General features: G+C 41.9%; 1 protein-coding gene across 5 annotated transcripts in view; it reads left to right on the top strand.

The window, feature by feature from the left end:
- LOC120031598 (14-3-3 protein epsilon) overlaps window positions 1–23,281 on the top strand; it is a 36,077-nt gene extending 12,796 nt beyond the window's left edge. Inside the window, exons 2-10 of one of the 5 annotated variants that reach the window (XM_038977412.1) lie at window positions 2,657–2,768; window positions 2,879–3,109; window positions 3,244–3,392; window positions 3,466–3,965; window positions 11,546–11,745; window positions 12,025–12,131; window positions 14,586–14,792; window positions 15,305–15,441; window positions 22,019–23,281. In XM_038977412.1, the coding sequence (XP_038833340.1) occupies window positions 3,887–3,965; window positions 11,546–11,745; window positions 12,025–12,131; window positions 14,586–14,792; window positions 15,305–15,441; window positions 22,019–22,074 (786 nt within the window). In that variant the 5' untranslated portion in view covers window positions 2,657–2,768; window positions 2,879–3,109; window positions 3,244–3,392; window positions 3,466–3,886 and the 3' untranslated portion in view covers window positions 22,075–23,281. Of the gene's footprint in view, window positions 1–1,895; window positions 2,769–2,878; window positions 3,110–3,243; window positions 3,393–3,465; window positions 3,966–11,545; window positions 11,746–12,024; window positions 12,132–14,585; window positions 14,793–15,304; window positions 15,442–22,018 lie in introns of those variants that run through there. The other 4 variants (XM_038977417.1, XM_038977407.1, XM_038977430.1 and 1 more) reach the window with 4 other exon arrangements.
- The last annotated feature ends 1,164 nt before the right edge of the window (window positions 23,282–24,445 follow it).

Raw genomic sequence — 24,445 nt, 5'->3', positions numbered from 1 at the left:
GTACAGCAGTAGAGCGTGTTTATTCTGCATTCATTTAAGCGTGGCGCTGCGCCACGACAGAATCATTGCCAACACACCTATTTCTACCAAACATAGTTTCAATAAGATTCTGTGAAGCACATCGGCTTTTCTTGGTAAATAGATAATCTGGCTTCAACACAGTTCTGAAGGTTACTGAGCTGTGGCAGGCAGCCTGCAACTCGAGAAACACCGCGCGCCTGTGGCGTGAAACACAATTCACTTGAATCACCTCAATGTACCCGTGTGAGAAACTGCAAGAAAGGTATGTTAGCCTGTTTGTTTGACTATCGTTAGCCAGCCAACTAGTTAAGTACATAAACTATCTATAACCTAAAAACTCTAACATCATTTAGATCTACCGTTGAAGGCAGAAGTTTACATACACTTAAATTGGGGTCATTAAAACTCGTTTTTCAACCACAAATTTCTTGTTAACAAACTATAGTTTTGGCAAGTCGGTTAGGACGTCTACTTTGTGTATGACAAGTAATTTTTCTAACAATTGTTTACAGACAGATTATTTCACTTATTATTCACTGTATCACAATTCCAGTGGGTCAGAAGTTTACATACACTAAGTTGACTGTGCCTTTAAACAGCTTGGAAAATTCCAGAAAATGATGTCATGGCTTTAGAAGCTTCTGATTGACTCAAATGATGTCAATTAGCCTATTGGAGGTGTACCTGTGGATGTATTTCAAGGCCTACCTTCAAACTCAGTGCCTTTTTGCTTGACATCATGGGAAAATCAAAAGAAATCAGCCAAGACTTCAGAAAAAAATTGTAGACCTCCTTGGGAGCAATTTCCAAATGCCTGAAGGTACCACATTCATCTGTACAAACAATAGTACGCAAGTATAAATACCATGGGACCACGCAGCCGTCATACTGCTCAGGAAGGAGACGCGTTTTGTCTCCTAGAGATGAACGTACATTGGTGCAAAAAGTGCAAATCAATCCCAGAACAACAGCAAAGGACCTTGTGAAGATGCTGGAGGAAAAAAATATACTTTTGTATCTATATCCACAGTAAAACGAGTCCTATATCGACAACCTGAAAGGCCACTAAGCAAGGAAGAAGCCACTGGTCCAAAACCGCCATAAAGAAGCCAGACTACGTTTTGCAGCTGCACATGGGGACAAAGATCGTACTTTTTGTAGAAATGTCCTCTGGTCTGATGAAACAAAAATAGAACTGTTTGGCCATAATGACCATTGTTATTTTTAGAGGAAAAAGGGGGAGGCTTGCAAGCTGAAGAACACCATCCCAACCGTGAAGCACGGGGGTGGCAGCATCATGTTGTAGGGGTGCTTTGCTGCAGGAGGGACTGGTGCACTTCAAAATAGATGGCAACATGAGGAAGGAAAATGATGTGGATATATTCAAGCAACATCTCAAGACGTCAGGAAGTTAAATCTTGGTCGCAAATGGGTCTTTCAAATGGACAATGACCCCAAGCATATTCCAAAGTTGTGGCAAAATGGCTTAAGGACAACAAAGTCGAGGTATTGGAGTGGCCATCACAAAGCCCTGACCTCAATCCTATAGAAAATGTGTGTGCAGAACTGACAAAGCGTGTGCGAGCAAGGAGGCCTACAAACCTGACTCAGTTACACCAGCTCTGTCAGGAGGAATGGGCCAAAATTCAACCGACTTATTGTGGGAAGCTTGTGGAAGGCTACCCGAAACGTTTGACCCAAGTTAAACAATTTAAAGGCAATGCTACCAAAGACTAATTGAGCGTATGTAAACTTCTGACCCCCTGGGAATGTGATGAAAGAAATAAAAGCTGAAACAAATCATTCTCTCCACTATTATTCTGACATGTCACATTCTTAAAATAAAGTGGTGATCCTAACTGACCTAAGACAGGGATTTTTTACTCTGATTAAATTTCAGGATTTGAGTTTAAATGTATTTGGCTAAGGTGTATGTAAACTTCCGACTTCAACTGTATAATATTGTTGCCACAATTGAAAACTGCAAGGCCAGCTATTGAATATCCACAAGTAACGTTATGTTGATGATAGAAACATGGTTCCAACGTTTCTATTCTAGCAAGTTAGCTAGGTAGTTTGTTTGGAACTGTATCATGCGCAAGAAAGATGGCTACATTTATCTGTCTTCAATTAGAATTTTTTTTCTCAGGCGAGTTAATTGAAATTTTTACAGCCACAGCAGCAAATAGAAAGGGGGAGCAGGGACAAGTGTCAGGTAACGTTAACTTAGCTAGCTAACGTCAAATCAGCCTGATTTTTATATGGAGCTTTCTTTAGTTAGCTTAAGCTTTTAAAGAGAGCTATCCTTTTTATAATAAGTGTGTGACTTTACTAGACTGAGACGAGGCAGAATCCGGGGAGTGAGTTAGGGATGCATGAGGGACAAAATTTAACAGAGGAGAGGAAAGCCAGGAGAGTAGATGGAAGGAGTAGAGGAGAGCTGAGTAAGGCCAAGTGCACGCCACCGGCAATCCAGATGTGACATAAAATTGACAGACTGAAGCCGTGGCTATATAATACACCACATGGTTAGTCAAATGACCTTTACTTAGGCTAAGGGCTAAAAATGTTTGTGCATATTTAGTCTGTACTTGTCTGCAGCATTATGTATTTATTTCTGAGCCAACTCCACCAGGACCTCGATGGCCCAATGGGTTTCTGGGTGCATTCAACATCGAGGAGGAGGAGAGGGAGAGGCAAGGTGGACAAGACCAGGGTGCAGTTCTGGGTTCGGGTTCAGAAAGGAGGTAAAAACATTTGTTTTCAAATGCTGTGATTAAACCAATGTTACATCCTGTGTGTTGGATAAACTAAAATGGCTGTTAATCACTTATTTTCTGTTTTGTGCTGTAATTAGGTAATGGATCCATATCTTGTTGGCCTTCAGGACAGCCTAGACCGGAAGTTCCAACACCGGTAGATTCTGGGGGCCTTCAGTCTGTTGGGACCTCAGCCTGCTTTCTCTAGTGAGAGGATAAACACCTTTAACCTGACCCTCTTCTCCAGGCAGTTCTTGCAACCGCCAGAGGCTGCTATGCTGCAAGAGTGGTTCTCTTACAAGCAACATGTGTTTGTTGGAGCATTCAAGGTATGGCATTGAGTGTGAGCCTTTTGAAGAGAACATTTTAGGCCAGTATTGCCCAACCTTTTTTCCTGTTGAACTACCACTCTGTTGGCTCTTCTTTTAATGTTGAATATCTTTTTGTTTTTAATGTATTTCAGGGGTTGGACCAGATGGCAATGACAAAGCTGGCCTCTCAGTTTGATGAGTGGAGGCCATCTACACTTGCCTTATCCAACTGGCAGCAATCGCACTGACTATATCAGTGTCTTCCGTTAATTGTGAGAGGGACTTCTCTGCAATGAAACGAGTAAGAACATTTAAATGTGGAAGTAGATCCTCTTTGTCCCACTCCCTTCTCTTATTATTCTTTGTTATTGCAGGTCAAAACAGACTTGAGGAACAGACTGCATGGAGAGCATCTAGCCGCCTGCATGCGGCTCTGCATCAATCAAGGAGCTCAATTACAGGAGGGTGTTGGAAAGCCCAGAAGAATAAAGTGCTCTGACAAAGGCTGTTACCTAAGTCAGAACTAGGTTTTTGTCAGAACCTGGAAAGAGATTTCCAACGCCCTCCTTTTGTGATGAACATGAATCAGGGGGCTCTAATTCATGTTCCTCTGTTAATTTAGTCAATATAAACTTTGTTAGTTCAGAAAGGTCTCTGTTGTGTTTCTTTAGATGGCTGAAGCACTCAACCTTAAATTGCATCCTGTATACTATAATCATTTTACCAATACGTTATTGAGCTCATTTCTAGCGGTGGAAATATATTTAAGATGGTTAGAGTTTTTTCCCTTTTTAAATGCCACCAGAATCAAGCTTTTCAGTACTTGTTTTGGGAGAGAGGACCCCGGAACACATGAGAATGAGCTATGTGAAGAGTTGAGTATATGAATAAGAATACTGTATTTAATCCAGTATATAAATACTGTGTATAAATAGTGTAACAAAAATGCAATAGTAGTAGATGTATTAGAATGAGCAATATGAAAGGGAAAGGAAGAATACAGTGTTAATGACAGTATAAATGAAACGGTCCAGTGTTTAATGTCTCTATATACAGTGCTTTCGGAAAGTATTCAGACCCCTTGACTTTTTCCACATTTTGTTACGATGCAGCCTTATTCTACAATTGAGGAAACAAAACATTTAATCCATCTACACACAATGCCCCATAATGACAAAGTGACATAATGACAAATGTTTGCAAATTTATTAAAGAAAAAAATGAAACCTTATTTACATAAGTATTCAGACCCTTTGCTTTGAGACCCTAAATTGAGCTCAGGTGCATCCTGTTTCCATTGATCATCCTTGAGCTGTTTTTACAGTTTGATTGGAGTCCATCTGTGGTAAATTCTATTGATTGGGCATGATTTAGAAATGACACACCGGTCTATATAAGGTTCACAGTTGACAGTGCATGTCAGAGGAAAAACCAAGCCATGAGGTCGAAGGAATTGTATGTAGAGATCCAAGACAGGATCGTGTCAAGGCACAGATCTGGGGAAGGGTACCAACAAATTTCTTCAGCATTGAAGGTTCCGAAGAACACAGTGGCCTCCATCATTCATTCTTAAATAGAAGAAGTTTGGAACCACCAAGACTTACTAGAGCTGGCCGCCCGGCCAAACTGAGCAATCGAGGGAGAAGGGCCTTGGTCAGGGAGGTAACCAAGAACCCGATGGTCACTGACAGCTCCAGAGTTCCTCTGTGGAGATGGGAGAACCTTCCAGAAGGACAACCATCTCTGCAGCACTCCACCAATTAGGCCTTTATGCTAGAGTGGCCAGACGGAAGCCGCTCCTCAGTAAAATGCACATGACAGCCCACCTGGAGTTTGCCAGAAGGCACCTAAAGGACTCTGACCATGAGAAAGATTCTCTGGTCTGATGATAGCAAGATTGATCTCTTTGGCCTGAATGCCAAGCGTCACGTTTGGAGGAAACCTGGCACCGTCCCCACGGTGGAGCATGGTGGTGGCAGTATCATGCTGTGGTGATGTTTTTCACAGGCAGGGACTGGGAGACATGTCAGGATCGAGGAGAAGGTGAACGGAACAAAGTACAGGGAGATCCTTGATGAAAACCCACTCCAGTGTAAGGTTTACCGACCCTAAGCACACAGCCAAGACAATGCAAGAGTGGCTTCAGGACAAGTCTCTGAATGACCTTGAGTGGCCTAGTCAGAGCCTGGACTTGAACCCGATCAAATATCTCAGGAGAGACCTGAAAATAGCTGTGCAGCGACTCCCCATTGAACCTGACAGAGCAGAGAAGAATGGGAGAAACTCCCCAAATACAGGTGTGCCAAGCTTGTAGGCCAGGTACTTCTATGCGTGCACGGGCTCAGGCACCAGACCATTTATTCCTCCTCCACCAAACTTTACAGTTGGCACTATGTGGTGTTCTCCTGGCATCCGCCAAAGCCAGATTCGTCTGTCGGACTGCCAGATGGTGAAGTGTGATTCATCACTCCATTGAACGTGTTTCCACTGCTCCAGAGTCCAATGTTGTGAGTTTTACACCACTCTGGCCAACGCTTGTGTATGGTGATCTTAGGCTTGTGTGCCTAAGATCACCATGGAAACCCATTTCATGAAGCTCCCGACGAACAGTTGTGCTGACGTTGCTTCGAGGCAGTTTGAAACTCGGTAGTGAGTGTTGCAACCGAAGACAGACGATTTTTACGCGTTCCAGCACTCGGAGGTCCCGTTCTGTGAGCTTGTGTGGCCTACCATTTCACGGCTGAGCCGTTGTTGCTCCTAGAGGTTTCCACTTCACAATAACATCTTAAATGCAAGTAAAACTAAATGCATGCTCTTCAACTGATCGCTGCCCGCTCGCCCGTCTAGAATCACTACTCTGGATGGTTCTGACTTAGAATATGTGGACAACTACAAATACCTAGGTGTCTGGTTAGACTGTGAACTCTCATTCCAGACTCACATTAAGCATCTCCAATCCAAAATTAAATCTAGAATCGGCTTCCTATTTCGCAAAACAAAGCATCTTTCACTCATGCTGCCAAACATACCCTTGTAAAACTGACTATCCTACCGATCCTTGACTTTGGCGATGTCATTTACAAAATAGCCTCCAACACTCTACTCAGCAAATTGGATGTAGTCTATCACAGTGCCATCCGTTTTGTCACCAAAGCCCCATATACTACCCACCACTGCGATCTGTATGCTCTCGTTGGCTGGCCCTCGCTTCATATTCGTTGCCAAACCTACTGGCTCCAGGTCATCTGTAAGTCCTTGCTAGGTAAAGCTCTGCCTTATCTCAGCTCACTGGTCACCACTGCAGCACCCACCCGTAGCTCGCGCTCCAGCAGGTATATTTCACTGGTCACCCCCAAAGCCAACTCCTCCTTTGGCTGCCTTTCCTTCCAGTTCTCTGCTACCAATGACTGGAACAAATTCCAAAAATCACTGAAGCTGGAGACTCTTATCTCCCTCACTAACTTTAAGCATCAGCTGTCAGAGCAGCTTACCGATCATTGCACCTGTACATAGCCATCTGTAAATAGCCCACCCAACTACCTCATCCCGATATTGTTATTTATTTTTTGTTCCTTCTCACCCCAGTATCTCTACTTGCACGTTCATCTTCTGCACATCTATCACTCGTGTTAAATTGCTAAATTGTAATTATTTTGCCACTATGGCCTATTTATTGCCTTACCTCCCTAATCTTATTACATTTGCACACACTGTATAAATACTTTTCTATTGTGTTATTGACTGTACGTTTGTTTATCCCATGTGTAACTCTGTGTCGCTTTGCTCACTCTTGGCCAGGTCGCATTTTTAAATGAGAACTTATTCTCAACTGGCCTACCTGATTAAATAAAGGTGAAAAAAAAAAAAAACATCACTTATATTTGACCGTGGCAGCTCTAGCAGGGCAGAAATTTGACGAACTGAAGGTGGCATTCCATGAAGGTGCCACGTTGAAAGTCCCTGAATTTTCAGTAAGGCCATTCTATTGCCAATGTTTGTATATGGAGATTGACATTGCTGTGTGCTCGATTTTATACACCTGTCAGCAACAGGTGTGGCTGAAATAGCCGAATCCACTAATTTGAAGGGGTGTTCACATAATGTTGTGTATATATATTGTGGGATATACTTGAATGGGAATATTGGTTTGAAATTCTGTCAATCCCCCATAACAAACCTATTCATAGAAATATAGTTAATAGAATAGATGTTACCATTTAAATTGACCTTTGACGGTGGGTGGACAAAGCCATCGATCACTTGACACCATTCATTCCTATGTTTAGACTCAATAGCGCATTGAAGCCAACTGAAGTCGGTTAAGATGGCGTCTCATGGAGACATTAGATGCACAGTTTGTGCTACTCCATGAAGTAACGTTTCAGGCTAGCTCAGTGCTGCCCCATCTCATTGAGTAACTCAAGTTGAAGACCGTGGTACTGCAGGCTACCATTGGCAACTAAATTATCTGTAACTTCTGTGTGCGATTACACAGAATTACACAGTTTGTTTTGAATAATCTGCTCTAGGACATACTTCTGGTGTATTAGAAGCAATTATTGGCACCATGATTCTCTTCTAAAATGTTTTTATTTATAAGATTGACCACGTCATTTTTCCATTCTATAATGGGGATCTTGTTTTCTGCTAACAATGCCCGCAGTACCACTGTCGGCCTTGAACTTCTGTGGCTTCATTGAGAAGGGGCAGTCGTTCTCCCCTGGTCTCAACTGATAGAGGGCACAACACAGCCTCAGAGTATATAAAGTAGGGTCTAAGCTATGCGAGTATGCAAAAAAAATATTGACTTTATGCGTTTTTAGGCTATAGGTATGGCGTTGGGTAATGGCTTTGTAACCTCTTGTGATGAGCTTTCGTATAGGCTAGTACTGAAGTGGGCGTGGCTATTTGCATATTTGTAGACTGATTCATAAATGCAGCAAGTGTCCTCGTTAACACCGGTTACCCCATCAAATGACCCACTTGCGTTCAGTTCATTCCTCAGTTTGACTCATTCACTCACATGACTTATGAGACAGTTAGTGGCCCAGTTCAAATGCTCCGTTCTACGTTGACCCATTTCAGCCCCGGTTTCAGGGGGTCGATCTTTACTTACACTGACAACTTTTGGTTTCGTGCAGCCAAAAAGACTTGCTAATTAAACTCACAACCACCAACAAACCCTTGACCCCTATAATTTCCCTCACAGTGGCTGTAAATGTGGTTAAATAAATACTGCTGTGCTGTGTGCTTCTTGATATGTTAGTGTCAGTCAGGGATATAATTCGTCAGGAATTCCTGCTTTCTCGACATTATCCTCACTTCCTGCATAATAGAAACTGACCTATCCCCTAGCGAAAATCTTGATTTTCCTATGTTGACTGTCGTGTGAATGACTTTGTCAACCACTTTGAAAATAACCAATTTAAAAAGGTTGACGACATCCGCTCCTCATTCACTCTGCCTATTCAGTCCACAGGTCCCACTCACACGCTTTGACGGCTTTCTCCCCTTTCTCTCCAGATGAAATCCTGCGACTAGTGAGGTCAGACCGCCCGACAACTTACCCGCTCGACCCCAACCCCTTCTCCAGAACATCTCTGGAGATCTTCTCCCATTCCTCACTTCCCTCATCAACTCATCCCTGACCACTGGCTGCAAACCCTTGACCCCTATAATTTCCCTCACAGTGGCTGTAAATGTGGTTAAATAAATACTGCTGTGCTGTGTGCTTCTTGATATGTTAGTGTCAGTCAGGGATATAATTCGTCAGGAATTCCTGCTTTCTCGACATTATCCTCACTTCCTGCATAATAGAAACTGACCTATCCCCTAGCGAAAATCTTGATTTTCCTATGTTGACTGTCGTGTGAATGACTTTGTCAACCACTTTGAAAATAACCAATTTAAAAAGGTTGACGACATCCGCTCCTCATTCACTCTGCCTATTCAGTCCACAGGTCCCACTCACACGCTTTGACGGCTTTCTCTCCAGATGAAATCCTGCGACTAGTGAGGTCAGACCGCCCGACAACTTACCCGCTCGACCCCAACCCCTTCTCCAGAACATCTCTGGAGATCTTCTCCCATTCCTCACTTCCCTCATCAACTCATCCCTGACCACTGGCTGCATCCCCTCTGACTTAAAAAAAGCCAGAGTTGCTTCCCTCCTCAAGAAACCAACACTCTGATGTCAAACTACAGACCGGTATTCAGTATTTTCTTTCCAAAACACTTGAGCCTGCTGTCTTTCTCTGAACGATATTGACCCTTACCAGTCAGGCTTCAAGACAGGTCTCTCAACTGAGACTGCTCTGCTCTCTGTCTCACGAATGCTCTCCGGAACTGCCAAAGCTGACGCTCTTGCCTCTGTTCTCATCCTCCTAGATCTATCCGCTGCCTTCGACACATGAACCATCAGATCTTCCTCTCCACCCTCTCAGGGCTGGGCATTTCAGGCTCTGCACTCTCTTGGGTTGCATCCTACCTGGCAGGCCGCTCCTATCAGCTGACGTGGAGAGGATCTGTGTGTGCACCACATGCTCACACTATTGGTGTCCCCCAGGGCTCGGTTCTAGGCCCTCTCCTCTTCTCTATACACCAAGTTACTCAGCTCCGTCATATCATAACATGTTCTCTCCTAACATTGCTATGCGGATGACACTCAACTATTTTTCTCCTTCCCCTCCCCTTCTGACACCCAGGTGGCACACCCAGGTGCCTGGCAGATATCACTGCTTGGATGTCGGCCCACCAACTCAAGCTCAACCTCGACATGATTGAGCTGCTCTTCCTCCCGGAAGGCCTGCCCGCTTCAAGACCTCTCAATCACAGTTGACAACTCCACAATGTCCCCCTCCTAGAGAGCAAAGAACTTGGAATGACCCTTGACACATTCTTTTGTTCTCTGAAAACACCAAAGTGTTGACTCGCTCATGCAAGTTCGTGTTCCACAACATCCGTAGTGTTCGACCCCACCTCACACAGGAGGCAGCGCAGGTCCTAATCCAGGCACTTGTCACCACCTGTCTGGACTACTGCAACTCGCTGTTAGCTGGGCTCCCCGCTTGTGCCATCAAACCCCTGCAATTTATACAGAACGCCGCATGCCGTTCAACCTTCCCAAGTTCTACCATGTCACCCTGCTCCTCTGCACACTCCACTGGCTTCCAGTCGAGGCTTGCATCCACTACAAGACCATGGTACTTGCCTTTCGTGAACGAACCGTCACACTTGACTTTTCCTCCCTACTAGCACTAACTTTGATAACTACGTTATTGAAGAAAAATGTACTTACTATCAGTGAGATACTTTTGTGTACATGTGGACACCCATTCAAATATGTGAATTTGTTTATTTCAGCCACACCCGTTGCTGGCAGCTGTATGCAATCGAGCACACAGCCATGCGATCTCCATAGACAAACATTGGCAGTAGAATGACACCGTCATAGGATGCCACCTTTCCAACATGTCAGTTCGTCAAATTTCTGCCCTGCTAGAGATGCCCTGGTCAACTGTAACTACTGTTATTGTGAAGTGGAACTGTCTAGGAGCAACAACGGCTCAGCCACGAAGTTGTAGACCACACAAGCTCACAGAACGGGACCGCCGAGTGCTGAAGAACGTAGGGCGTCAAATTGGTCTGTCCTCAGTTGCAACACTCACTACCGAGTTCCAAACGGCCTCTGAAAGCAACGTCAGCATAAGAACTGTTCGTCGGGGGCTTCATGAAATGGGTTTCCATGGCCGAGTAAGATCGCCATGTGAAATGCCAAGTGTCGGCTGGAGTGGTGTAAAGCTCGCCGCCATTGGACTCTGGAGCAGTGGAAACGCGTTCTTTGGACTGATGAATCACGCTTCACCATCTGGCAGTCAACGGACGAATCCTGTTTCAGCATGACAATGCCCCCGGGCACAAAGTGAGGTCCGTACAGAATTGGTTTGTCGATCGGTGTGGAAGAAATTGACCGGCCTCCACAGAGCTCTGACCTCAACTCCATCGCACACCTTTGGGATGAATTGGAACACCGACTGCGAGCCAGGCCTAATCGCCCAACATCAATTCCTGACCTCGGCTGCTCTTGTTGCTGAATGAAGCAAGTCCCCACAGCAATGTTCCAACATCTCGTGGAAAGCCGTCCCAGAAGAGTGGAGGCTGTTATAGCAGCAAAAGCTAACTCCATACTAATGCCCATGATTTTGGAAGTTATGTTGAACGAGCAGGTGTCCACATACTTTTGGTCATGTGTATGTGGTTGTTCAACCTAGCTATCTTAAAATGAATGCACTAACTAAGTTGCTCTGGATAAGAGCTTCTGCTAAATTATTAAAATGTTTAATTATTGCAGCCAGCAAGCAACTGACGATCCTCAGAACAGACTGTTCCTACCTTATTGAAAATGGGGTGTGTGATGGTTGAGGTTCATTCTTTTCTCTGTTTTCTCTCTGTTAGAAATGGTGGAGTCCATGAAGAACGTGGCCGGCATGGACGTGGAACTGACGGTAGAAGAGCGGAACCTGCTGTCGGTGGCGTACAAAAACGTGATCGGAGCCAGAAGAGCATCCTGGAGGATAATCAGCAGCCTCGAACAGAAAGAAGAGAACAAAGGAGGCGAAGACAAGCTAAAGATGATCAGGGAATACAGGCAAACGGTGAGCCACCGGGACGGCGGTAGTAGAAGAATAGAATCCCTGATGAAGGCAGTTTGCTGTCAATGTTAGTTACATAATAAATGTAGACCTATTGCATCGGAGGGATGGTCTGTGGCTCCTTTCAAAGTAGAGGTTAAGACTCGGGTCCTCTTAATCTTTTGAAGAGGTCATTCAATGGTCATGTTATGTACAAATGAGACTTCAAAGTTGAGTGTGATGTTTTTTCCCCATTCTCGAGTTTGTTGACAACTGGTGTTGTGTGTGTTGTCTGCTCTGCAGGTGGAGACTGAGCTAAAATCAATCTGTAACGACATTCTGGATGTACTGGATAAGCACCTCATTCCAGCTGCAAACACGGGAGAATCAAAGGTTTTCTACTACAAAATGTACGTCTGTGGATGGGAGATATTTTCAAAAACTATTTTGCACACACCAGTGAATATGTACGCCCTGACTGCGCTAGTAATATGAGAAAAGGCTGCCATGTCTTCTCAGTGCAGCATTGTGGCCGTCGCTCACACAACACGCTCTCTCTCTCTCTGGCAAGCAGAGCGTAAAACCTCTTATCTGAGCTGTGAAAAAACAGCTACTCTGCATCTGTTTTCCACACTTTTCTGTGAAGTGTGCACTTGTGCGCAACCTAGAGCTTGGCCAATAAACCAAAAATGATCAACACCGACCATACCAATCACTTATCGCAGACATTTTGCTGATATCATTCATTACAATAAGCAGACTATACTAGAAAAATGTGACATTTGCTAATATGGGTGATTGTTAATGGGACAATTGATGGCTACAACCATCAAACTAGTAGTAATGTGTTATATTTCCTCTGTTAAAATTAGCAAAAAGTAGTCTTCTATCCAAAGTGTTTAAAATGTTCTGTGCTCCCTGACTGTCTTACTTTCATTTCGGTGTTTATTAGCGAGCTGGACACAGTCAAGAAACGGTATGAATGTAGGTCCATTATAATTTCTGCACATTTTCCATTTGTTTTTTGTAATTTTAAAGTATATGTGACCGACCGCCTCGATTTGGTCTTATGTATCAAAATTTTAAATGGTGTTTTTTACGTTGGATAAAATTGGAGACGCAGAGCTACAAAATGTTATATTATACACTGCAGTTGAGCAACAATGGGAAAGTAACTTTGCTTTGAAAGCTGATAAACTTGTAACCCCACTTTTGAGAAAATGGCCCTTTTGGTACACGTACTGGAGAGCTCTGCTTTTATCTTGTACCCATTCAGCATCGTTCACACCTACTGAAGTCTTAGTCCCAGCCATCTCTTTAAGGATTCACATGTGAGGTCATGTGGTAAACACACGTTATATCACATCAAATCTAAGTTTATTTGTCACATGCACAGGATGCAGAAGGTGTAAACGGTACAATGATAGTACTTGCATAGTAGCAATATCAAAAACAAAGTGTCCGGATAAAAATATTTTATGAATATTTTCTCGTTATTAGATGACGCTTACCCGACACACTTGTCTAAATTGATGGGTTATGTGAAGGAAATGCTATAACCACCCCTCACCCAGATCTAGCTAAGTGAATGGGTCACTATTGTCTAGACAATGTACACATGAAATGCCATTGATGGTTGTTATCACCCACAGACACACCTGCTAACTTGATGAGTCATGTAATAATCCGGACGAAGTGGAGTCTTTTGTTAGACATGTAGCTAGCTAGCTAAACAATGAACCGGCGTAACCCCAACTACTACCAATACAAACATTGTCATAGCTGTAGTATGAATCTGCAGTTAGCTAAAGCTAACAAACTAGGTTAAATGTTAACTAGCTAACATTAGGCTATAACTAGCAATGCAAATGGATTTCTGATTCAAATAATATTACTACACAGATCATACATGTAACGTTAGCTAGTGAGCCAGCAAGCTAACATTTGCTAGCTAACGGTCTGCTTTAACTTGCAATAAAAATGACTTTCTGACAAAATTTGAAACATATCTGAGCTAGGCTCTTACCCGTCCGTATACATGGATGAACGCTTCACGGCAGACTGGAACCATTTTAACTCCGTTTTCTTTGTAGCTAAGTCTTGTTTGGCCAGCTTTGTGTCAAGTCACTCCAGTTCACACTAACCGTGGCGTGTGCAGAATGTAGACCATCACTTTTTCCTACTGATCTGTCGATGGTGCCTGTTAAATTCAGTGCATCAATCTTGTTGTGAAAAGTAGCAAAACTTTTGTAGTTCTCGATGGCTAACGTTATATCTTTAATAAATGGCGCGGTAGAAAGGACTGTCAACACATACTAAACAGCTCACGTTATAGACAGAAGCAAGCTACATGGCAGACCAATCCAAACCCATCTCCTGGCATGTCCAGCCCATACATTATCTCAGCCAATCATGGCTAGTGGGAAGGTTCCTGTCATCCCCCCGCCCCCAAATAAAATCAATAAATCATTCTAATACTGTATATATTTATTTTACCCCCTCACGAGCTGGATTTGGCCCACGGGCTGTATATTTGACATCCCTGGTTTAAAGAATCATAACAAATACTCTGGTGTACATGGTTATAGACTTATTGTTCTATTTACCATTATAGCATCAATTCAGGACATTTTATCGCGATATAGATTTTTGTCCATATCGCCCAGCTCTAGCACTACCCCACAAGGATTTATAAGCACACGCTTGGTGTAAGCAAGGGCTCTTAGCACCAATCCTTTTAATTCCAAATAGGGGAGTTCAGTGCAGAAGTGCATACCTCAGGAAAATAGTCCTATGTTAACATAAGGAGACTGTTAACATAAGGGTTGAAATAACCATGGTCTCGTTCTCCCCTCTGTCCTCAGGAAGGGAGACTACCACAGGTACCTGGCAGAGTTCGCCACGGGCAACGACAGGAAGGAGGCGGCGGAGAACAGTTTGGTAGCCTACAAAGCCGCGAGCGACATTGCCATGATCGAGCTCCCCCCGACTCACCCCATCCGCCTGGGACTGGCACTCAACTTCTCCGTATTTTATTATGAAATTCTCAATTCCCCTGACCGCGCATGCAGGTGGGCCCCTTCTCTCCTGTCTCATCTTCTCTCTTTTCCCCACTCGCTCCACATATCTGTCTCGCCCATCTCCCTCTACACTCAATTGCCAGATGTGTTAAGTAGAAAGGGATTGTGAGGGAGTAATAATACATTTGATTTATATGCATTGCCTTACTCATTGTTTTCCTGCAGTACCAGGCGTTAAACCGTCTTTCAGTAATATCTTCAAAGAAACAAAACGAGTTCTGATTTGATTATTATTTGGGGCTCATATCTGGTGCTGCATCATGCCATGGTGACATTTTCAGACTGGGTGTGCAGTACAGTCTCACCAATACAGTACATTGAGATAGTCACCTCATGCCCTGGCTAGTAATACAATATATATATCTTTTTTACAAATACATTTTATTGTATATTCCATACCAGTACATGTTACTAGATGTTCAGCCCATTGTTGATGTATGACTTGGATGCTGTGTGAAATCCAACCTTTGACCCCTCTGCTCTGCCCACGCTGCTGCCCTCAGGTTGGCGAAGGCGGCATTTGACGATGCCATTGCAGAACTGGACACGCTGAGCGAGGAGAGCTACAAGGACTCCACGCTCATCATGCAGTTGCTACGCGACAACCTGACATTATGGACTTCAGACATGCAGGGAGACGGTGAGCGTTCCATGCTTCTTCATCTGTTATATATGTAGCACAATAGTTGGACTAAACACACTCCAGCGTCTCTTTTCCGTGTTGTTCAAAAGTATGCTGCTACATCAGCTTGACAGCAAACAAGGTCACATAGAGGATGGGTGTTTTTCAGCTATTGACTTTACAGACTGCTGGACTGGTGCGGTGTACACTTGACCTCACCCACCCTTTCTCTAACTTCCCTCCTCCCCTCAGTACAGTGGTCCTTCTCTAACCGAAGCACCTCTCCATCTCTAGCACTCTCTTTCTCCCTCTCGTTCTCTTTATCTTTCACCTTTCTCTTTGTTTCTCTCCCTTTTACTTTTTTTGTTCTGGTCCGTCTGTTGAGCTGTACTCCCTTTCACTGCTCTAATATCTCTCCCCCATCTCTCTCGTGTCTCCGTTTTCCTCTGTGTAGATTCTTAAGGACAACCCCTCTTCATTCCCTCTATAGAACTGTATTTTGTAAGTCATCTCTTTCACCTTTCTTGGGCATACCTCTTGCTCCCTCACTCAGACTTGCTACCCCTCACTAACCCTTTGTCACTGCATCGTCCAGCGCCAGGTTGGGTTCATTAGGGCACACCGTAGCAAAATGTTGTGCAATGGAAAACAAGTGTTTCTTATTAAATAGTGCTGAACATTGAGTGCATTTTTAGGTCTATTCAGCTTCGGTTCGATAATGAAAAAATAATCAAGTTTTTGTTTTTTTAATAAAATGTTTTATTACATGCACTATGCATTATGTGCATTAAATGCTGTAAAAACACAGAATAAAACTATTAATAAACGTCCCATGATGGTAGGGACTTCCCATTACTGCTTATCACTTATTTAACCCCGTAAAACAATACACATCAATATCTGTCTTTTTTTTTGCATGGCCTGCGTCTACATCTGACGATGTTGGCCCTCAGCATCTGCGGTGTAAGTTGGCAGCGTTACAGCGGTGTTTGTCAGTCCAGGAGACATCCCGAAAATCTCTCACGAAAATGCCTGTCGCGTCCAAACGGTTATAGCCTAATGTTAGCTAGTTATCATTGAACCTAGTTTGTTAGCTTTAGCTACTTGCAGATTCATACTATAGAAAAACTATTACCCCTCTATGGAAAGATGACTCTTACGAACACAATGTTCTCTGTGCAACCCCAACAAGCGTCACAGGACTCGTGTGAAGTCGATACCGACACCGATTATTGGAGGACCAAAAAAAGCCAATACCGATTAATCGGCCGATTTTCTTTTTATATATACATTTGTAATTATGACAATTACAACAATACTGAATGAACACTTTTTTATTTTAACTTAATACATCAAATCTATTTAGTCTCAAATAAATAATGAAACGTGTTCAATTTGGTTTAAATAATGCAAAAACACAGTGTTGGAGAAGAAAGTAAAAGTGCAATATTTGCTATGTAAAAAAGCTAACGTTTAAGTTCCTTGCTCAGAACATGAGAACATATGAAAGCTGGTGGTTCCTTTTAACATGAGTCTTCATTATTCCCAGGTAAGAAGTTTTAGGTTGTAGTTATTATAGGACTATTTCTCTCTATACCATTTGTATTTCATATACCTTTGACTATTGGATGTTCTTATAGGCACTATAATATTGCCAGCCTAATCTCGGGAGTTGATAGGCTTGAAGTCATAAACAGCGCAATGCTTGAAGCACAGCGAAGAGCTGCTGGCAAATGCAGGAAAGTGCTGTTTGAATGAATGCTTACGAGCATGCTGCTGCCTACCACCGCTCAGACTGCTCTATCAAATATCAAATCATAGACTTAATTATATATAAAACACAGAAATACGAGCCTTAGGTCATTAATATGGTAAAATCCGGAAGCTATCATTTCAAAAACAAAACGTTTATTCTTTCAGTGAAATACGGAACTTTTCCGTATTTTATCTGACGGGTGGCATCCCTAAGTCTAAATATTGCTGTTACATTGCACAACCTTAAACGTTATGTCATAATAATGTACAATTCCGGCAAATTATTTACGGTCTGGGTTAGGAAGAAATGGTCTTTACACAGTTCGCTACGAGCCAGGCAGCCCAAACTGCTGCATATACCCTGACTCTGCTTGCACAAAACGCAAGAGAGGTGACACAATTTCCCTAGTTAAAAGAAATTCATGTTAGCAGGCAATTTAAACTAAATATGCAGGTTTAAAAACATATACAAGTGTATTGGTTTTAAAGACCTTGATGTTTATGGTTAGGTACACATTGGTGCAACGCCAGTGCTTTTTTCGTGAATGCGCTTGTTAAATCATCACCCGTTTGGCGAAGTAGCCTGTGATTTGATGATAAATTAACAGGTACTGCATCGATTTATATGCAACGCAGGACAAGCTAGATAAACTAGTAATATCATCAACCATGTGTAGTTAACTAGTGATTGTTAAGATTGATTGTTTTTTATAAAATAAGCTTAATGCTAGCTAGCAACTTACCTTGGCTTTTGCTGCGCTCGCGTCTCCTCGTGGAGTGCAATGTAATCGACCATAATTGGTGTCCAAAAATGCAGATTACCGATTGTTATGAAAACTTGAAATCGGCCTTAATTAATCTGCCATTCCGATTAATCGGTTGACCTCTAGTTTGGGCTACACACTATGACCCCTCTATGGAAAGGTGAGACTCACGAACACGTACAGTGCCTTCAGAAAGTATTCACACCTCTTTCGTGTTTGCATATTTTGTTGTTACAGCCAGGATATGAAATGTGTTACATTGAAATTGTGTCACAGATCTACACACAACACCCCATAATGTCAAGGTGGAATTTTGTTTTGTATAATTTTTTTAAATAAATGAAAAGCTGAAATGTCTTGAGTCAATAAGTATTCAACCTTTTGTAATGGCAAGCCTAAATAAGTGCAGGAGTAAAAAATGTGCTTAACAAATCGCATAATAAGTTACATGGACTCATTCCATGTTCAATAATAGTTAACTTGATTTTTGAACAACTAACCCCATCTCTGTACCCCACACATACAATTGTCTGTAAGGTCTCTCAAGAGAGTTGTGAATTTCAAGCACAGATTCAAGCACAAAGACAGAGGAAGTTTTTCAATGCCACTCAAAGGGCACCGATCAATGGCTAAAAGTAGCTGAATGTCCCTTTGAGCATGAGGAAGTTATTAATTAAGCTTTTCATGGTGTTTCAATATACCCAGTCACTACAAAGATAGAGGTGTCCTTCCTAACTCATTTGCCAGAGAGGAAGGAAACTGCTCAGGGATTTCACCATGAGACCAATGGTGATTTTAAAATGGTTATAGTTTAATGGTTGTGATATGAGAACTGATGGAGCAACAACATTGTAGTTACTAACCTAAATGACAGAGTGAAAAGATTGAAGCCTGTACAGAATACAAATATTCCAAAACATGCACCCTGTTTGCAACAAGGCACTTAACTAATACAGCAAAAAACGTGGCAAAGAAATGTACTTTTTGTCCAGAATACAAAGTGTTCACTGAGTACACATTACTGAGTACCACTCTTCATATTTTCAAGCATGGTGGTGGCTGCATCATGTTATGGGTACGCTTGTCATTGGGAAGGACTAAGACGTTTTTTTAAGATAAGAAACCGAATACAGCTATGCACAGGCAAAATCCTAGAGGGAGAAGCTGGTTGTCTGCTTTCCAACAGACACTGGGAGACAAATTCACATTTCAGTAGGACAATAACCTAAAACACAAGGCCAAATCTACACTGGATTTTCTCACACAAATGACATTCAATGTTCCTGAGTGGCTTAGTTACAGCTTTACTTAAATTGGCTTGAAAATCTATGACAAGACTTGAAAATGGTTGTCTGGCAACGATCAACTTGACAGACCTTGAAGAATTTAAAAAAGAATAATGGGCAAATACTGTACAATCCAGGTGTGCAAAACTGTAATCTCCACCAACGGTGAGCCAACAAACTTCTACAAAGTTTTACTCGGATAGGAATGTATGTAAATGAGATGTATTTTTGTATTTAAAATGTACACATTTATAGAAACTTGTTTTCACTTTGTCATTAGGGGGTATTGTGTGTAGATGGGTGAGAATCTATTTAATAATGTTTTTATTCAGGCTGTAACACAACAAAATGTGGAATAAGTCAACGGGTATGAATACTTTTTGAAGGCACTGTACGTCGCTTGTTTTGCTCTAGGACGCCCACAAGCCTCACAAGACTTGTCTGAAGGTAGCCTGATACCAGTTTTTAAAAATGAATGGAAGTATATATGGAAGTAGTTTACTGCCTAAAAAATGTGTTAAAAGGATACTTCGGGATTTTGGCAATGAGGCCCTTTATATACTTCCCCAGAGTCGGATGAAGTCGTGGATACCATTTTATGACAAACTATCCCTTTAAATATGGGTAAAACAAATAAATAATAGTGATTTTTCTTACATCTCTCAGATATAGGACAGACCCTTCAAAACAATCTTCATTTTAATGAATTTTTTGACTATCTGTTTTTCCTTCTACGAATCTGTTATTCAATGTGTTTCTATGGGCTAATGGCATTAAGGCCAAATTCAATGTTTAATCAAATATTTTTTATTTTATACCTAAAGGGGTCCCTCAAGCGTAGACTCTCAGGCAGGGGTCTCCAACCTTTTCTAACTTGACAACTACTCAAATAAGCCTGTTCTTCTGTTCTCCCCTGCAATGCTTCCCCAGGTTCTTAGTGCACTACTTTCTCTTGTCCACTATGCTTTCTTTTAGAGGGGGCACTATAAAATGAGTCCTTGCGCTAACTGAGGAAATATTGACTTAACACAAGTGGTCATATTTAGCTAACTCTCGGCTGACAGAAACCACAATAGGAATTAGCTAATAGAAATTACTATTTACAATTCATCAAATCACGGGTGAGCTCACCATTGATCGAAATTATTTAGTAAAACACTTTTAAAAAATCGAATGTAATCCGACGATGGGTAGTTCGTGTGCGCCACAATGTTTGTTTTTCCGCGTCAGCCGAAGAGGAGACCAGATTAGTTTGTTCTGTTTGCAGTATGCATGTTGAGAAGGGGGTGTGTCTTCTATGATCATTCACTTCCGGAAGTTTACTCGAAAGATGAGTGAACCATTCCTTCACCTCATTATAACGTCTTTGGTCTGACAGATGTTTGTGACACCCAGAATGCATTGTATAATGTCAACAAACATGGTGCCACACATAGCTGGCAAATGGCTTAACATTCGCTTATCATAATCAGTACAACCTTCAAAAAGTATTTGACACACATCATGGGTGTCCATTACAATCTATACAATAATCAGAATGCATTATTTGCCACCAGTACTTGAAAACATGAATAAAACTGTAAATACATTATGCTCCATACATAAACGACAACACGATATACAGAAAATAAGGCACTTATTTTGATAGGAATGTGCACATGTTTCATTTAATTAACCTTTATTTAACTAGGCAAGTCAGTTAAGAACAAATTCTTATTTACAATGACGGCCTAGGAACAGTTGTTGAGGGGCAGAACGACCTTGTCAGCTTGGGGATTCGTTCTAGCAACCTTTCGGTTACTGGCTCAACGCTTTAACCACTAGGCTACCTGCCGCCCCAACGTATCCAAAGTTATTATTTGTAAGGAAAACAACAATGAAGGCAATGCGAGCGCTAGCCAGAAAATGTGTCAGTCAATTCGTAAAAAAACAACAACCTGAAAATAAACAATTTCAGTTAATTAATGGACAAGTTCATATGTTTCCCGTTTCATTACCATTTTCTTCAGTTTCATGCCTAGTGAACACGACCCTGTTCTAATCTTAGTCTAGGCCAGATGAGACTGTCTCTGGCCTAAAGTGCTCTGTGATGTCCACATGGCCCAACTCAACCATCAAGTATCTGGGTAGCATTTAGAACAGTTTTTTCGGGTGTGTGTCTGTGTGTCCATTAAGTAGAAGCTAGAGATGTTCCTCTCTCATTCGGCATGAGTTGAATGGGGTGTGGTTAGTGACACTGTCTGACTCACTGAAACGCAAGTTCTACCAACACTGTCTGTCTGGTTTTGAGCTAAAGTTAAGGGACTCCACTTATTAATATGGCTGAACACGGTACACTCAATCTTCACACTGAAACGCAAACGTGCGGTTGATGTGCACCAGCACACTAACTACATGTAGCTGAGATGTTTAGTTTTTCTCCCCTCACCATCTCACATGTATGGAACTAGTCTGGGTGATGGCAGAGGACATGGGGCAGTCCAACCAAGCAGCCTGTTGTTGTGTATGTAATGGTTATAGCAGGTCTTGATAAATTATATATATTTGTCATTTGATTTTGAGGCGGGGGAACAAACTCGGTATACTTTAAAATGACTAAAACCTGTAGAAATGATCATGGATCTACATAAAGTCCTTATCACTGGAAGCCTCACTGCCCTGTTGTCATGGTAACAGTGGGTGGGCTCTGGATTCTTGTCCATTTTTTTCAAATGTTTTTTGCATTTGTGGTGAAATTGACAAACTGTCTTTTTAATTATGAAAATGTAATCCATTTTCCTCTCTCTTCAGGTGAAGAACAGAATAAAGAAGCACTGCAAGATGTGGAGGATGAGACCCAGCAGTGAGACTTTATGGCCAATACCCGAAACCTCCCTCTCTCTCTCTCCATCCTATTACCTCCCCTGTCTGCCCCGCTAGCCCCAGGTCCTACTACGTGTCAGTGAGAGCTCCCAAACTTGGCTTTTACTCTGACGTCCACTCGCTCTATTTCTCCCCACCTCTTCTTTCTTTAATTCTTTCTTTATGTTCTATCACTCGATCTGTCTGTCAGCTCATAGCCCCTCTGTGCTTCCTAGGGTTATCTCTTCTGGTTTTTATTTTCTTATAAAAAAATCCTATTAAATTCACCTATTTCAGTGGGAATAATATACTTCCACGTTAAAACACAAGAGAAAATGTAAAAGCTAAAGCTTCGAGCTGTTCCTGGTTGTTACCTTTTATTGATTTTTATAACTCTGTTGCAAGCCTGTAAGGTTCACGTCGTTCTCTTTCCTTCCTTTTTTTGTTGCTTTTTTCGTTTACATTTTTGCCATGTCATCAGTTGCCAAGTGTGTTGCTTGGGGTCGTCAAAGTTCACACAATTTAACGAGTTGATTTTTAAAACGCAAACGTTTGCTGTAACTCTTTTTCCATAACTGTGATGTCTTTGTGCTACTTTACGCTAATCGTCTAAGCTTCTGGTCGCAAATTAGGGATGGTCGTGAATTTTGACGGTTTTTAAAAGGGACATTTTAATGCCCTCTTTATTTGTGATTCTCTCATTCGTTCGTTCGTTCGTTGCAAGACTCTGTTTTATCAATGGTGATAGCTGAACTTCCCATGAGTGTCTCTTTCTTTGAGATCACCCCTCAAGTCCAGGACATGGACCACGCATTTTTGTGCTCAAGAGGCTGTAGCGCTGCTTTTTTACTCATTGCTGACGTAAGGACACGATGGCTTGTAGCAGTTGGAGGGTGGAAAAAAGAAGAATCTCCCTCTCTCTGATGTTAGGTAAAGCAGGTTTGCATTGGCACTGTCAAAAGAAAAACAACCTTTGTTTAAAAAAAGAAAAACCTGCTTATGTCATCTTGTATCCCCATTCTGTTCCAGAATGTTCCCTTTCTCTCTTTCTTTCTCTGTCTCTGTCCTGCCCCCATATTTTCTCTCTTGTTCAGTATGTGTAACTTGAATCTGATTTGTACTACTGGATATTCTGACTGGAGCCACAAGCACTGTCTGTATTCTTACTGAAACACAGCATGGAAATTAACATTAAACTTCAAATTAAAAAAAGGAACTTAAATTAAAATGCACCTGTCATGTCATTTTTTGCCCTCAAATGCCAGAGACCGACAACAGTTTACCTTCTGTTACTGTCATTGAAGGGTAAGGTGCTCATTCAGTGAGCTGATCAGGAAATTAGTCTTACCCTCCAACAGTAGCAACAGAATGTAAACTGTCGTCAGTTTCTGGCTAGACTACCTATTGATTCTGTAGATCTTTTTCTTTTGGAGTACCTAGGTTGAAGAGGGAAAGGCATAAGAACAACACACATTTTTGGAAAGATGTCTACTAATTAATACAGTATCTTGTTTTTGGCCCCACAGATTACTTGTACTTATAGTCAATGGGCCAGAGAGCCAAATTTCACATATTACGGTCCATGTATGCGGGTTATATTTTGGTATAATACCCACATTTAGCTACCTCCGATACATGGGTATCACTGCATTATTATGACCCCTATGCTGTTATTTGGGCCAACAGGATTGAAGATATGAAATGTAATTTTGTATTATCAGGGAAAAATCATCTGTAAGGCAATTTGATAAGTTCACTTCATAATACAACACATTAACGTGCGAAACAATTGGAATGGTGATGTCATCTCTATATCCAGCTAGAATGGACAGTATTGGGATGTGCTCTATTATGACATGGTATCCTCATAACTATACCAAATTTCACATACAACGAGACACATTGGGTCTTATTTTGGGAAATTGATCCTACCAAAGGGGCTGCCATTTGCCCATCCCTGCAACAGACTATTACAGGTGGCAACTAGAAAACCAATATGCTACCAGATTTTGATCTTTTGGACTTGAATTACTTCCATGTATGACCAATTTCCCGGTAAACGAATACAGTGCATTTGGAAAGAATACAGACACTGACTTTTTCCACGTTTTGTTAAGTTACAGCCTTGTTTAATTTTTTTATTAAATTTTAGAACATCTATTTCAATCTACACAATACCCCATAATGACAAAAGATCACATTTACATAAGTATTCAAACCCTTTACTAAGTACTTTGTTGAAGCTCCTTTTGCCGCGATTACAGCCTTGAGTCTAATTGGGAATGACGCTACAAGCTTGGCACACCTGTATTTGGGGAGTTTCTACCATTCTTCTCTGCAGATTCTCTCAAGCTCTGTCAGGTTGGATGGGGAGCA

Source organism: Salvelinus namaycush, chromosome 3 (assembly GCF_016432855.1).
Source record: "Salvelinus namaycush isolate Seneca chromosome 3, SaNama_1.0, whole genome shotgun sequence".
Lineage (NCBI taxonomy): Eukaryota > Metazoa > Chordata > Actinopteri > Salmoniformes > Salmonidae > Salvelinus > Salvelinus namaycush.
This window is presented reverse-complemented; position numbering and strand designations above follow the sequence as displayed.